This window comes from Galeopterus variegatus, unplaced genomic scaffold (genome assembly GCF_000696425.1).
Source record: "Galeopterus variegatus unplaced genomic scaffold, G_variegatus-3.0.2 Scaffold1254, whole genome shotgun sequence".
NCBI classification, from domain to species: domain Eukaryota; kingdom Metazoa; phylum Chordata; class Mammalia; order Dermoptera; family Cynocephalidae; genus Galeopterus; species Galeopterus variegatus.
The window spans coordinates 329,199-345,212 of record NW_007727365.1 but is presented as its reverse complement, the minus strand read 5'-3'; the positions used below and the strand labels follow the sequence as shown (position 1 = coordinate 345,212).

Here is a 16,014-nt window from a genome sequence, read left to right as displayed (position 1 = left end):
TGGCTCACTCAGGAGAGTGCGGTGCTGATAACACCAAGGCCCCGGGTTCGGATCCCATATAGGGATGGCCGGTTTGCTCACTGGCTGAGCGTGGTGCTGACAACACCAAGTCAAGGGTTAAGATCCCCTTACCGGTCATCTTTTAGGAAAAAAAAAAAAAAAACTTTATCCATTTAAAGTGTGCAATTTGGTAATTTTGAAATATGCATACATGAGTGAAATTATCACCACGATCAAGATATGGAATATTTTCACCACCCCCCAAAGTTTTCTCATGCCCCTCTGCAATTAATTCTTGTTGCCACCCCAGCTTTCGAGGTACTACTGATCTGCTTACTGTCACTATAGTTTGCATTTTCCAGAACTTTACAGACACAGAATCATAATTTGTAGTCTTTTTTGTCTGGTTTCTATCGCTATCACCAGAATGACTGTGAGATTCAACCATGCTGTTGCATGTCGCAGTATTTAATTCCTTTTGATCACGGAGGACTACTCCACTGGATGGATGTACCACAGTTTTTTAAATTCACTGCTGATGGACCTTTGGGTGGTTTCCAGTTGGGGGCTCTCATGAACAAAGCTGCTAGAAACAGTTGAGTACAAGTCTTTGTGTGAACATATGTTTTCATTTCTCTTAGGCAAATACCTAAAAGTGGAATGGTAAGTATGTTTAACTTTTTAATAAACTGCTAAAGAGTTTTCCAAAGCAATTCTACCCTTTTACCTTCCCGTCAGCAGTGTGTGAGGGTTCTAATTGCTACATATCCTCACCAACACTTGATCCTGCCAGTCATTTTACTCCCGAACGATTTTAAAATCCAATGATGTTCCTTGCCTGGTTAATTGTGCATTTGTGTGATTATATCTATCTTTTCTATTCCTGGATACCATGAGGGCCACGTGAGTTCAACACAGTACCTAGCAAACAGTAAGTGCTTAATTTACATGAACATTCAATAAATACTGGTTGAATGAATGAAATCTGTCGCCCACCCCTACACAAAAAGATGGTAAGCTAATTATTACCAGATTTATGAGTTATCAGGAAGTTTCTTTCTACAACCACCTGGTCCCATATCCTGGATTTCCTCATTCAACCAAGCCCTCCAGCCAAGGGCTTTTGAAAATGAATGTGAACTGCAGCTAAAATATTGTGCCCAGGCAGGTGCCACGAGAGGCAGAGCCCCAGTTCTGTCACCAGGTTTTATGCAGGATTCTTCCCAAAAGAGTAGAGGAAGGGAATGTAAATGCTGCCACCTTCCCTCCAGTCAGGCTAACCCTGCACTTTACTGACCCTGATGTCCTCTGTACAGTGACAAAAGATTGAGATGTGGGCTGGCTGGTTAGCTCGGTTGGTTACAGCATGGTACTGACCACACCAAGGTCCAAGATTCGATCCCTGTACTGGCCAGTTGCCAAAACAAAAAACAAAAAAAACCTGGGATGTACCTTGACCCCCTCCCAAGGGCCGGCTTCCCACCACACCTGGGTTCCTAGAGCAACCAAACAATATCTTTTGAAATGAGATCACATACACCAAGTCCCCAGAACAATGCCTAGATCACAGCAACACTCAATAAATGTGCAAGGAACAGAAAGTGGGGTAAGTGAACGTGATGGCAGACCATCTTTGGCATTATTATTTTCAACAGCTGCCAGGCTTCTTTGACTTCTGGGAGTTTTTCATTCCATGGGGACTAACTGAAATTAATATGCACTAACAAAACCGTGGCCTACCAGTTATTTATAAGGAATGGTTGGAATAGATTATAATTCAAGATATAAAACAGGTGCCTTCTACTCAAAATGGATTAAAGACTTAGGTATAAGACCCGGAAGTGTAAAATTACTAAGGGAAAATATAGGTGAAACACTTCAGGGACTAGGTCTGGGGAGACTTTATGAACATGAGCCCAAAAGCACAAGCAACAAAAGAAAAAATAAACAAATGGTACTGTATCAAACTAAAGAGCTTCTGCACAGCAAAGGAAACAATCAAGAGAGTGAAACGACAAACTACAGAGTGGGAGAAAATTTTTGCTAACTATGCATCTGACAAGGGATTAATATCCATAATATACAAGGAACTCAAGCAATCATACAGTTAAAAAAACAAATAACCCAATTAAAAAATGGGCAAAGGAACTGAATACACATTTTTCAAAGGAAGACATACAAATGGCCAATAGGTACATGAAAAAAATGTTCGACATCACTAGTCATCTAGGAAATGCAAATTAAAACCACATTCAGATATCATCTCACCCCAGTTAGACTGGCTATTGTAAAAAAAGAATGAGAATAACAAATGCTGGCGAGGATATGGAGAGAAGAGAACACTCCTACATTGTTGGTGGGACTGTAAATTAGTACAACCACTATGGAAAACAGTATGGAGGTGTCTCAAACAACTATAGATATAGATCCTCCATATGATTCAGCAATCCCATTTCTGGATATATACCCAAAGGAATGGAAATCATCATGTCGACGAGACACCTGCACTCCCATGTTTATCGCAGCTCTGTTCCCAATACGGAAGATATGGAACCAACCTAAATGTCCATTGATGGATGACTGAATAAGGAGACTGTGGTATATACACACCATAGAATACTACTCTGCCATAAAAAAGAATGAAATCTTCCCATTTGCAACAACGTGGATGAGCTTGGAGAAACTTATGTTGCATGAAATAAGCAAAGCACAGAGGGATAAATACCATATGTACTTTTTCTTTTTCTTTTTTGTCCTTTTTGTGACCGGTAAGGGGATCGCAACCCTTGGCTTGCTGTTGCCCACACCGTGCTCAGCCAGTGAGTGCACCGGCCATCCCCATATAGGATACGAACCCACAGCGGGAGCACCACTGCGCTCCCAGCGCTGCACTCTCCCGAGTGCGCCACGGGCTCGGCCCCATATGTACTTTTTCATAAGCGGGAGCTGAGAGATAAAGAAGAAAGGAAAGGAAGACCACAGTGGTGCATTGGACTTGCAGAGGGAGAGAACATACCTAGGGATACAAAGTGGAGTTGGGAAAGGGGAATGGGGAAGGAGGTTGGGGGATAATTGAGGGGATAACTGAGGGGATAATTGGGTGGGGGACACAGGGTATAATCACCATTTGTGTTAATGGACATGCTGCCAGTATGGATCTGGCCATCACATCTTAGGCAGAGTGGTGACAATCTGCTTTGTACCCCATGAATATTCATAACCAATAAAAACAGAAAAACATTTATAAATAAATAAATAAATAAATAAATAAATAAATAAATAAATAAATAAAACAGGTTCCTTCTGCCCCAGGGAAACTGCTTCTCTCTGGGAACAATTCATCTTCTCAACCCTCTGCCGCACTTGCTAGAGGTGCTGGGGATTGGTCACCTCTCAGTAAGCAAAACAATTAAGAAAAGGACTAGCTGCATGGGAAACCACTTTCATCACTGTTGCCCTGCCCCCTCCCCTGACCAAAAAAAAAGGTTAAAAATCACAAAAAGAGGGAGAGCAAGGAGGTTTGGTCTCACATATTATTCAAAGCAACAATGCCTAAAGAATGCTATTTGTAGTTAAATGGCTACCAAGTGAGACTGAGGAGTGGCTGGGGGCCTGGGGGACACTGCATCAGAGCCAAGGCCAGCAGGGCACTTCTCATTCAGCCTCCAGGATGTGGAGACCTTTGCATGTGGGGAGCAGACATGTGGAAGCTCCCTCAGGGGGTTCCTATGCTGTAGGACATGGATATTTCCAGAACTGTAGGAAGCCTGGACTCAAATTTGGCCCAGAGACCCTGGATTTAAAACCTTAGTCTTGTAACCACCATGAGCAGTAAAGATAGTGCACTTCATCCTGAGAAATTATTTATTTTATTTTATTTTATTTTTCTTTTTAAAAAGATGACCGGTAACGGGACCTTAACCCTTGACTTGGTGGTGTTAGCACCACGCTCTCCCAAGTGAGCAAACCAGCCATCCCTATGTAGGGATCCAAACCCACAGCCTTGGTGTTGTCTGCGCCACTCTCTCCCAAGTGAGCCATGTGCTGGGCCTCTGAGAAATTATTCTCAGGAGGATTGTGAGCAGGCACAAAAAGTAACCCCCCCCCCCAGCAAGATAAACTTCACAGAATTGAATATTTCTACTTTCTGCCATGCATCAAAGAGCACAGATTACCTTGGCCAATGTTCTCTGCCACTTAGGAGTCATATTGTTATAGAAGGGAGCAGTGACTACTCCATTGCCTTGACCAATTTTCCTCATAGATAAAAACTGGAGGAAAAAGCATTTAAGCCAGAAATATAAAATCAGTCTGACTTCCAGGTCTCCCACACCCCTCCCACTGCTCTCAGTGGAGGTCCCAGAGCAGCTGTGGTAGTGACATGCCATCTCCCAGCCTGTCCATGTAACTGGAGCCTAGAGAGTGAAAATCTAATATCCTATTAGCACAGTAAGCACAGAGGCTGTCCCTGGGCCTGGGCTGGCCTAAAAGCATCTGTAGATCAATCTGAAAGCTGTTCTACCTACTGGACATTTTCTTGTGATGCGTGCTTAGAGGGAATTGGCAATTTATTCACAAACTATATCAGAGGAACCTGCCATGTGCCACCTCTGCAAACAAGGCTTCTCTTCCCACAGTCCCAGAGACACCTCTCTTGTACTAACGTCTGTTGCCCTCTTCTCATACTGAAAACTAAAATGCAGTTGGCCTGGAGATGGAATCAAGAAGATGATGCCCAAGGTATACAATGTTAAGTTAAAACATACAAACAAACAAGGTGTGGGACATCATGGACATGATCCCATTTAAACATTTTGGGGAACCAGTGTTAGCAGAAAGCATAACTGAACTATTACTGGAGATTACTTCTGGAGTTTGGGATTATAAGGGACTTTCACTTTCTATTAGACATAGCTATAAAGGTTAATTTGTTTTACGGTGAGTAAGCATACACTCTTGTAATTGAGAAATATTTTTAAGGTGATTGGATGGTTCAAGTTGTCCCCACGCATGTAAATGGTTGTGCCATCCTCCTTTCCACCACAAGGTTTTGGTTTTGCCTGTCTGTTTTCTACATTCCTGCTGGCTGTGCTGCTGGCTATGCTGAGAGGGAAGCAGGCAGCACTGAGGCCCTTTCCCATCACCTCAGTAGGAGTGTCAATGCCCAATTTCTGCCCTCAAAAATGATAATGCAATGGTTTTTTGTTTTTGCTTTTTGGGCAGCTGGCCAGTATGGGGATCCAAACCCTTGACCTTGGTACTATCAACACCACACTCTTAAATAACTGAGCTAACCAGCCAGCCCCAGTAATGCAATGTTTTATTTGCCAGGACAAGCCTTGAAGCCTGGCAGCTGTTGAAAATCAGATGGACAAAAAAACAGGGACACAGTGACTTCTGACTTTGGACTGCTTGGACCAGCCTGGGCAAACAAGTTTCACTGGGAATGTCACTTCCAATTAGCTACCTGCCTGGCTACCATGTGAAAAATGAGCAGTCACACCGCAACTCCTACCATGAGATGGGATGGGAGGTTAGGTGGCAGTTTTCCATAAGAAAAGTGCAAGTTTGGTACAAGTCAGTCAGAGCTAGGGAAAACACTAGCTCACAATTCATTCAACCATTCAACACAATCTTACATAGACCCCTAAGCCCAATTCACAGATGTGCCCTGTCCAAAAGGGAGGCAGCAGTTCACTCCTGGGTGCTCAGCCAGGGGCTATGCTTTGAGGTGACCATAGGTGGTGCTGGAAGGGAGCTGGGGATGACAAAGAAGTCCAGACAGCATACTACATGAAGGGGACATTCTACAAGATAACTATCTAGACTCTTCAAAAAAGGTCATCATAAAAAAAAAAAAAAGGCAGTGAGGTCAGTTCTAGACTGAAAGAGACTAAAGGGGCAATAGCCAAATGCAGTGTGAATATTGATTGGATCCTAAAACAGAAAACTCAACAATAACAGACAGTTTTAAGTCAACTGAGTAAATTTAAACATGGACTATATATGAAATAATACTATTATTAATGCCAATATTCTTAAATAGTAATGTTATTGCAGTTATGGGGGGAAAACTTTTTATTTTATTTTTTTAAGGTTGGAATTACTTTTATTGGGGGTGGATGCAGCAGGGCCCCAACCCATGGCTGGGTTATTTTATTTTTTATTTATTTTTATTTATTTTTGGTGGCTAGCTGGTATGGAGATCTGAACCCATGACCTTGGTGTTAGAAGGCTACACTCCAACCAGATGAGCTAATTGTCCAGCCTGGGGGAGAAAGTCAGCATATATTCCGAAGCTTAAAGACTTTTTACAGGAGTGAAAGTGACATGGCATTTGCAGTTTGCTTTCAAATAGTTTAACAATAGAAATTAAGGGAAGAAAAGAAAAAGGTAGCAAAATGTTAACAGCTGGTGAATACAGGGTGACCACTGAAGAACTTTTTCAACTTTTCAATAGGTTTTTCCATCTTCGAATTGAAAAGTTGGGGGAAAAAGAATAAACAGTCATGAGTATTTACACTTAACTCTAAAGTCTGACTGTCCATAGGAAGAAAGACCAAAAGCACTATTGGTGAATCTAACAGCCATGATTAGGACTCACTAAGCACTCCTGCGTGCCAGGAGCTACGCTAAACGCCTCATGTGTGAGTCTCCTGAGTGATGCAGGAGAGCCCCTCTAGGAGGCAAGTTCTGTCATCACTTTCATTTTCAGATGAGCAAATGGCTGACCAAAGATTCTGCTACTGCTCCAAAAGGTCTCTCCTAACTATTCTTCTTTAAGTATAATAGGAAAAAATGCTATAAGGGTCCAACAAAACAAGGGAATGGTTAAACAATCTGCAATACAGCCACTTACACAACATTAAGCAACAATGCATAATGCAGTCATGTTTTCCATACTTCAAAACAACGTGGGGGCTGGCCGGTTAGCTCATTTGGGAGAGCTTGGTGCTGATAACACCAAGATCAAAGATCCCTATACCAGCCAGCTGCCAAGAAAAAAAAAAAGTACGTGATGGGCCGGCCGGTGGCGCACTGCTACAGTGCGCTGCTTGGGGGCGCGGCGGCGCTCCCACCGAGGGTTCGGATCCCACATACAGACCGGCCGCTCACTGGCTGAGCGAGGTGTGGGCGCAGCGCCGGGGGTTGCGATCCCGTTGCCGGTCCCGGTCCGGTACAGGTGCGACACTGAGGGTTGCGATCCGTTGCCGGACACGAAAAAAGACAAAAAGGAAAAAAAAAAAAAGTACGTGATAAATATATATAATTTCTGTCAATTAAAAATTTTTTTAAAGTCATGTTTTCACAGAGTATTTAATGACAGGGTTCCCGCTCACTGGCTGAGCGAGGGGTGGGCGCAGCGCCGGGGGTTGCGATCCCGTTGCCGGTCCCGGTCCGGTACAGGTGCGACACTGAGGGTTGCGATCCGTTGCCGGACACGAAAAAAGACAAAAAGGAAAAAAAAAAAAAGTACGTGATAAATATATATAATTTCTGTCAATTAAAAATTTTTTTAAAGTCATGTTTTCACAGAGTATTTAATGACAGAGGAACATGCTCACAAAACAATGTCTTGTTTAAAAAGTGATGGTTCTCAAAAAAATGATCCTCCAACCCAACTCTTGGTTACTGAATTCTTTTTCGACTGGAAAACAAGAGTAGGTGAGCTAGTGAAATTAGGCTCTTTTGCCTCATCTAAGAAGGCTATGCTTATAAAAAATGAGAGCTATTGTACTGCATACTCTGAATTATGTAAAAATAAAAACATGTATTTGCAGAGAAATAAGACCATAAAGAATATACCAAATCATTAACAGTGGTTTTCACTAAGTGAAATGAATCACGAATTTTTAAATTCTTTTTCACAGTTTTTGCCTTTTGTTAATTTCTACAATGAACATGCTTTAATTAGGAAATAAGGGAATACAAAGATATCCTCCCCCACACACACACACACACACACACACACACACACACACACACACACACACACACACCTCATAGATACCAAGTTTAATTTTTTCCCTGAAATTCTATGAGTATAAAAGTAAAAACTGGGCCGGCCCAGTGGCGCACTGGAGAGTGCGCCGCTTGGGAGCGCGGCGGCGCTCCCGCCGTGGGTTCGGATCCCATGTGGAGACCGGTTCCCGCTCACTGGCTGAGTGTGGTGTGGGCGCAACACCGAGGGTTGTGATCCCGTTACCGGTCAGTAAAAAAGACAAAAAATGCCAAAAATTTAAAAAGAAAAAAGGGAAGGGGGGGGAGGGGAGGTAGAGAGGAGAGGGGAGGGAAAGAGGGGGGGAGAAAGGGGGGGAGGGAGGGGCTGGTTGGTGAGCTCAGTTGGTTAGAGTATGATACTAATAACACCAAGGTCCAGGGTTTTATCCCTGTATTGGCTGGCTGCCAAAAAAAAAAAAAGAACAAAGAAAGGAAGGATGGAAAAAAAGAGAAGAAAACAACGGAATGAAAGTATTCCAGGTTGAACCTCTTATTTAATCAATAACATGGTGTACCAGGCTCTAGGGAGACAAGAATACAGAATCTCATTCTTAAGAAGGTGAAATTTGCCTGAGAAGAACCCCCGGGGAAGTTACATTCAAAGTGCTATTGGGCGTGGGGGAGTCTTAAAGAATAAGGATAAGTTCCAGACACAAGAAGGAGCATGGGACACATTTCAAACCACATGAAGGGCATACCCAAAAGGCAGAGAAACCGTGAAATTCTGCTTGGTCCATATCCTTTTGATATATTGTTTATATTCTTGTAAAACGATTTAAAAATTAATGCTTGAAGTGTATAAAAAAACAAAGAAAGGAAGGAAAGACAGAAAAGGAAGAGGGAAGTAGGGGGAGGGAAAGAAAATGGGGAGGGAAAGAAAACGGAGAGGGAGGAAGGCAGGCAGAGATGCCAGCATAATAGTCCCACAAATGAACAGGAGGTGTCAAGAGTGTGGCCTGCTTCTAGTAAGCACGGAGGAAGCAAGAAGAAGTTTTTCAACAGAAGTACTGTCATAAATAAGATGGACTGATGAGGTGGGTGACGGTGGGGCAGTGGAAATGAAGTAGAGGAGACAGAGCCAAGAAATGACGAAGGAGAACTGACACACTTGGGGCTTGATCAGATGAGTCACAGATGACCCTGAAGCTCCAAGCGTTTGGGGACACGGTGGGCAGTGGAGCAATCTAAATGATTTTTAAGAGAAGCAGCAGCTTGGTAGTGGCAGGGTAGAAGAGGTCTTCATAACTGAAACAATTTACAAATAGAACAGCAAGGAGAGCTATCATTTCGTCACTAGATGTAAAAAAGCTAATCATGCAGAGTAGAAAGTTTAAGAGTTAGAAAAGTAAGAAAGGCAGGGGAGGTCAAGCCCACAGATGTGCTCAGCTAGGAAGGGCAAGCTCTTCCTGACAGGAGAATACCAGTAAGTGCTGGAGGAATAAGGGAGGTAGAAAAACTATGGTGATCACGGTCCCAGCCAAGAGTCATCAATGAATGCTCAAATCAGTGGGTGCAAGTATTAGCAGAAACCTACTACTTACACAGTTTCAAAACATCTCCCTGCAAAATACTTCTTAATTACAAAGGGGAAGTGAGTAGCTTTATAGCGGAGAAGCCTGGCAGACAAGCACCAGTGACGGGACAAATCAACATCACATCTCCCAAGGTGATTCACCTAGGACACAGCATCACTGCCCTCTGTTCCTGCCAAAAGTGGATAACCAGAATCTAATCATGCGGAAACATCAAAAAAACAAACAAACAAACAAAAAACAAGAACTGACCCATACTCTTTAAAACTATCAACGTCATATAAAACAAACTAAACTGTTCTAGGTTAAAGGAGACTAAAGAGATTTGACAACTAAATGTAACATGTGGTGTAGGATGAGGTCCTGGATCAAAAAAAATTTTTGTCTGTTGCTATAAAGGATATTAGTAGGACAACTAATTAAATGAAAATGTCTACAGATTATAGATTAGATGGGTCAATGTTATTTTCCTAATTTTGATAAATACATGGTGGTTCTGTAAGAGAATGTTTTTAGAAAATACTGAAATACTTAGAAGTAAAGGTGTATCATATCTGCAACTTTCAAATATTTTATACAGAGAGAGATAAAAAAGATACACACAGGGGCCGGCCCAGTGGCGCACTGCTACAGTGCGCCGCTTGGGAGCGTGGCGGCGCTCCTGCCGAGGGTTCGGATCCCACATACAGACGGGTTCCCGCTCACTGGCTGAGCGAGGTGTGGGCGCAACACCGAGGGTTGCGATCCCGTTGCCAGTCCCGGTCCGGTATGGGTGCGACACTGAGGGTTGCGATCGGTTGCCGGACACGAAAAAAGACAAAAGGAAAAAAAAAAAAAAAAAAGATACACACATATAGAGAAAGAATGATAAAGCAAATGTCATAAAATGTTAACATTCAGGGAACCTGGAAATTTTTATAATTTATAATTTGGTACAACTTTCAATTTTTGTAATTTCCCTATATGAGTAAATCTGAAATTATAATAAAAAGTTGAGAATACACACACATCAAAAAACACCAAAAGAAAAATTAAAAGTTAAAGGGAAAAATAGGGAACAAATGATATGGGACTATTATTCTCAATATATTAAGAGCTATTTTAGATGTCAATAAAATGACCATATCAAGTTAAAAAATGAGCAAAAAATATGGCCAATAAACATAATAATATATTTTCAACCTTTTAAACTAAAAAGCCACAAAATTATATAATAGGATACATTTTTTTTTAAAACATCAAAAATACATAGTATGGGGCTGGCCTGTTGCTCACTTGGGAGAGTGTCGTGCTGATAACACCAAGGCCACGGGTTTGGATCCCTACATAGGGATGGCCAGTTAGCTCACTTCAGAGAGCGTGGTGCTGACGACACCAAGTCAAGGGTTAAGATCCCCTTACTGGTCAAATTTTAAAAAAACAACAAAAAACCAAAACAAACCCCCCCCCCCAAAAAAAAACATAGTATTGGTGAGGTTCTGAGAAAGATATTTTTTATACATTTCTGAAAGGAATGTAGCAGAGGGAAATCTAGTAATAGAAATAAAAAGCTTTAAAATTTTAAATAATCTGGGATTTTTATCAATTACATTTCAAGGAACTTATTCTAAGGAAATAATGATAGATACGAACAAACATTTAGAAATTAGTACATTCACTGAAGCACCATTTCTACCAGCAGCTACCAGAACCATCTAAATGTTCAATAACAGTATATTGGTTTAAAAAATTATGTTACATCTATATAATGTAATGCCATTCAGACAACAAAAAATGACATTTTATAATAGTTCCTAAGATAAAAACGCTTACAATGTAATTTTTAAATTTCAAAACATGATGTGAATATCACCTTAATTTTAAAAGTACATGTTATGAACTGAATGCTTGTGTCCTGCCCCCCCCATTCATATGTTGAAGCCCTAACTCCTACTGTGGTGTATTTGGAGTAAGGAAGTAATTAAGGTTAAATGAGGTCATAAGTGTGCGGCCCTGATCTGAAAGGATTAGTGTCCTTACAAGAAGAAAAACCTTTCTCCTTCCTTTCTCTCTTCACATGTATGCATCGAAGAAAGGCTATGTGAGGACACAGTGAGAACACAGCCATCCACAAGCTGGGAAGAGGGCCCTTGCCAGAAACTGAACTGGCCAGAACTTTGATCTTGGACTTCTACTCTCCAGAACTATAAGAAAATAAGTTTCCATTGTTTAAGCCAAATTAATCATCAATTAATTAATTAAAAAATAAAAAGGGAAATAACGCTCCCCACCTCCACTCATGAAAATGACACAAACTCTCTGAAGTGTTGGGTCAACAAGGAGAGGCTTCAACCACTCAAATTTGCTTTCTACAGATTTTCTCCATGTCCAAGATAGTGGTGCCAGGAAGGAATTCATATAAAACCAGTGTCAAGGGCTGGCCAGTTTGCTGAGCTAGTTAGCTTGCTGATAACACCAAGGTCACGGGTTCAGTTCCCTCTACCAGCCAGCCACCAAAAACAAAAGAAAACAAAAAACAGTGTCAAAAAGATGGACACTGAGAAAAGGCTTTGGGTACAGAATGGATAAACAAAGCTGCAGATCTGCTATGATTATGCAAATTACTTATTGAGATTCAACTCTGGGGTGTCACAGAGAAAAAAAACCCTGGAAGTAACTACAAAGTCTCTGGCAGGTTTCAACTTAAAAGCTATCTTCCCTAATTTGCAACATCCTAAGTAAATATTATCACTGTCATTCAGCTTCATTTGATGCTACTGAAATGATCACACCACACAACACTTAATATTGTTATAAATAACACTGGAATTGGAAGGAACACGCAGGGAGGCTGTAATCCCTGCCTTAATTTCAAATTAGTTTAAACCCATATTCTTGAACTCAACTATTAGTACTCAAGAATCCACATTAGCATGTTATGCCACTTTCTCCTCAAAGATCATCAGTTTTGAAAGCATCCAGGAGAAAAATGAGGGAAACAACGATGTGAAACTGGAAGGCCAAAGAGACACATGGAAGTGCTAAATGAATGAAACACATGGGTTTAATACAAGTAAAATGTTGTCATTTCAAGAACAATGTCAAAAATTTTAAGACAGACTGCCTGTGCAACAACACCAAGTTCAGCTCCACTACCAGAAGATAACCCAGCATCCTCAGGTTTTTTTTTTAACAACTTCAGAAAAAAATCCTATCAATACATGAGTCTCAGGCACCTGAGCAATGCCAAGGGCTGTAACAGCCACAACTACTCATTCATTTTTTGAAATCAAAATATAGTACTGTCCAGTATAGTGTTGAAGACATGATGACAAAAGACCTTCCCTGCCCTAAGGAGCTTACAGATCTGTAGGGGACACAGACAGGCAACTGATAACCAGAGTGCTGCATGCTATGACAGGGTACTGAGGGAGTACAGAGAAAGTATCCAATAAGCCACAACTGCAGTCCTGAGGACAGAACTGCCCCCGCATATATCAAGTTCTAATAAATGCCGCGAAAAGGCTCAAAACTGCATGAAAATGGAGTAGCCACAGTCTTAGCTGTCAGGATTGCTCATCTCCTTCTCTGACAGCAACTCAAACTAAACAATAACTGATTGCAGCATCTCCAGATGGCTTAGCGCTCCAGAAAGCATCCTGTAGACAATGAAAGGTATAAACTGCTATGAGGTGACACTCTTACCTGTGGCTTCAATGTACTCAATACATCTTTCAATAAAAATGGGGATTGGCTTCTCTGGAGTCACGACGGTTGTTAAGGGCACTCCAAAATAGTTACTCTCCCAGGTTGCCTTTGTGATGGATGGCCGGGGTTTGGGTTTCGGTTTCTGTCCAGGAAAGAGAAAAAGAAGCACAAAGGAAAGTGAGTATCAACATGTAACTTAAACATCAGTAAGGCTTCCAGAGGGAAACTCACAATGGTATGGAAGGGGTTGGAAAGGCTTTGAGCAGGATAAAGAGACCCACTTGCTCAACTAATTTTATATCTTCTGGTCTCCAAATACCACATAAGCCAGAAAGTTGCCACACAGTCACACCTTGAGTATGAGACTGCATTATTAGAACAAAGATGTTTATATGAAGCAGGCCATGTTTATTTAATGAAATAACAATAAGATGACTATCTACATCCTTTATCAGGGATGCACTGGAGTAAACAGGAAGCTTTCCAAACACTCCATACTGATAATAGATGTTATATACTTAAAGATGACTAATCTTAAAAAGATAAGAGATGGAATGAAAAACTAGTAATTTCCTCTTTTCGGAAAAGAAACAGAACATGCATTTTGCTAGGGCTGATAGCCCCAAAAGAGAATTCCCTCTGATACATTAGCCTGGGGTTAATTCTCAGTGGCTTCCATATTATAAAAGGATAGAGCCAACTAATCAAACAAGATGAATAAAATAATTCTTTGTTTATTCTTTTCCCAAAGCCACCTTCCTCATGAAATAGTAGTAGTAGCCACAGCAGCATCAGCTGCTTAAGAAATTACTATGTACCAAGCAAGTTCCAAATATCACTTCTTTTAAACCTCATAACACCCCATTTTACTAAGGAAAAAAGTCTCATGTGCCTAAATGACACAACCGGTAAGTGACAATCAGCTTGGATTCAAACCCAGAAAGGTCTGTCTCCAAAGCCCCTGCTTGTTAACATTATCAATACTGAGATATTCTGCTCCAAAATTATTCAACCCTTCTATTTTGAAGCTGACATGGGAGAAAAAACTGCTCTAAACAAATTGCAAGTTTCCTAAAGTCAAAGAAATACACTTGAAATTTTGGCCTATTGTTAAAATATCTACTAAAAAGAGGAGGATAACCAAATAGGAACAAGGTAAACAGATCCAAATATATCTCCAGCAATTTGGTTTCATTTGTAAGTTGATGAGACCAATTTAAGAGAGTAGATTCACTTAAAAATGTACACGGCCTATAAACCTAAAGAAATTAGGGATTTTTTAAAATATAAAATCCCCTTTAGGAGACAACTAACTGCCAGGTCCCAGGTCAACCATCCCCTTTGAAAGGGTGCAGGGACCCGAAGGCACTGTTCTAGGAACTGATTTTCCATTAATGAGGAAAACAACACCACAAAGAAAAACCCATTTCCTTATGAAGCTTCTACTATAATCAGGGAGATAGAGAATAAGTACATAACTGTGAAATGTAGATTATGTCAGGACGTAATAAGTGCTATGGAGAAAAATAGGGAAGGCATCTTGAAATGGCGCACGGACCCGAGCTGACAGTTCGCCAGAGAAGTTCCGCTTTATTCAAGGACTGCGCGTATATTTATAGGGAGCTGCGTTCTGGGTTTGGATAGGGGGTGGACGGGCGGTAGCTGATTGGACGGGGCTGGGCAGGAGGTGAGCCTTGACCTGTGACTGGCTGAGGTTTGGCGCGGGTGGGCTTGGGTGTTGGCACCGGCGGGCTTGTTTACTGCGGAGAAGAACCCGGAAGGGCGCCATATTGCTAGGGAATGCTTTCCCCCTCTCCCTCCGCTTGAGTGCCCACGGTGTCCTTACACCGTTTCCATCTCCTACCCACCACCCTCATTCCTTTTAGTACCCCTTTATATGGGAATAAATCACTTCCTGTTTAGTCTGAGATTCTTTGAGGACTTCCTGTACAAACAAGTGGCAAAAAAAAGAACAGTTGAGAATAAAATGTTCACCAAAGAAGGAGCAAGCCCATTTCTGGGCTGCTGGTTGACATTACTTCAAATGATAAACCAAACGCAACATGAAGCCAATCTTCATGCAGCCTGCTAACTGATTCAGTATGGAGGATGCAGTAACATGGGTGGATTCTGGGGTCCCAGAGAAGAACCATGCACACCACAAAGCCTATCCCTGCCCACTGCAACATGCCCACTCCTCGTAAAACCTGTGATACAGCCTCTCAGGTTGTGGGGAGTGGCTGCTGCCCGCTCTGCTTATAGACTGCCTGAGGCAAACAGGCTCCCACTTCAGACTTTTTACCACTTCTTCTTTTTACTACTTCTTAGTAAGGAAAAGCAAAGTAATGATTTATGATATATCTTTACAGGAAATAATTTAACCAATCTAGATTGTCTCCCTAAGCATCCTCTACTTACACAAAGTACAACATAAAGAACTTAAGGTTTTAAATCTGACAGGCCTGGGTTCTGACAAATTCTGTGACTTTGGGCAAGTAACTTAGTATCTCAGGGACAGCATCCTGCTCACAAGGTGCTCATGACAGTGAAATGATATGATATACTTCCATTGTTACACATTGTTGCAACCAGATATGCTCTCCCTTAAACTAAAGACGACCCTCTGTAAATGACGTTTCCATCTACTATCATTCAAATTTTAACAATCCCAATCCTGTAGAATTTGCCTATCAAAACTAATGTAACAGCATAGTTCTTCAATAAAACTGAGGCTTCCAAATAAATTGTTGTTAAGGAATATAAAATGGAACTGAAAGGCAAGCTACAAGGAAAC

At 41.4% G+C, this 16,014-nt stretch overlaps 1 protein-coding gene across 1 annotated transcript in view; it reads right to left on the bottom strand.

Moving 5' to 3' along the window:
• Positions 1–16,014, bottom strand: part of ARHGAP35 (Rho GTPase activating protein 35) — a 93,854-nt gene that overhangs the window by 61,568 nt on the left and 16,272 nt on the right. The window contains exon 2 of the mRNA XM_008575898.1: positions 13,218–13,362. Within this exon, the coding sequence (XP_008574120.1) occupies positions 13,218–13,362 (145 nt within the window). The remainder of the gene's footprint in view (positions 1–13,217; positions 13,363–16,014) is intronic.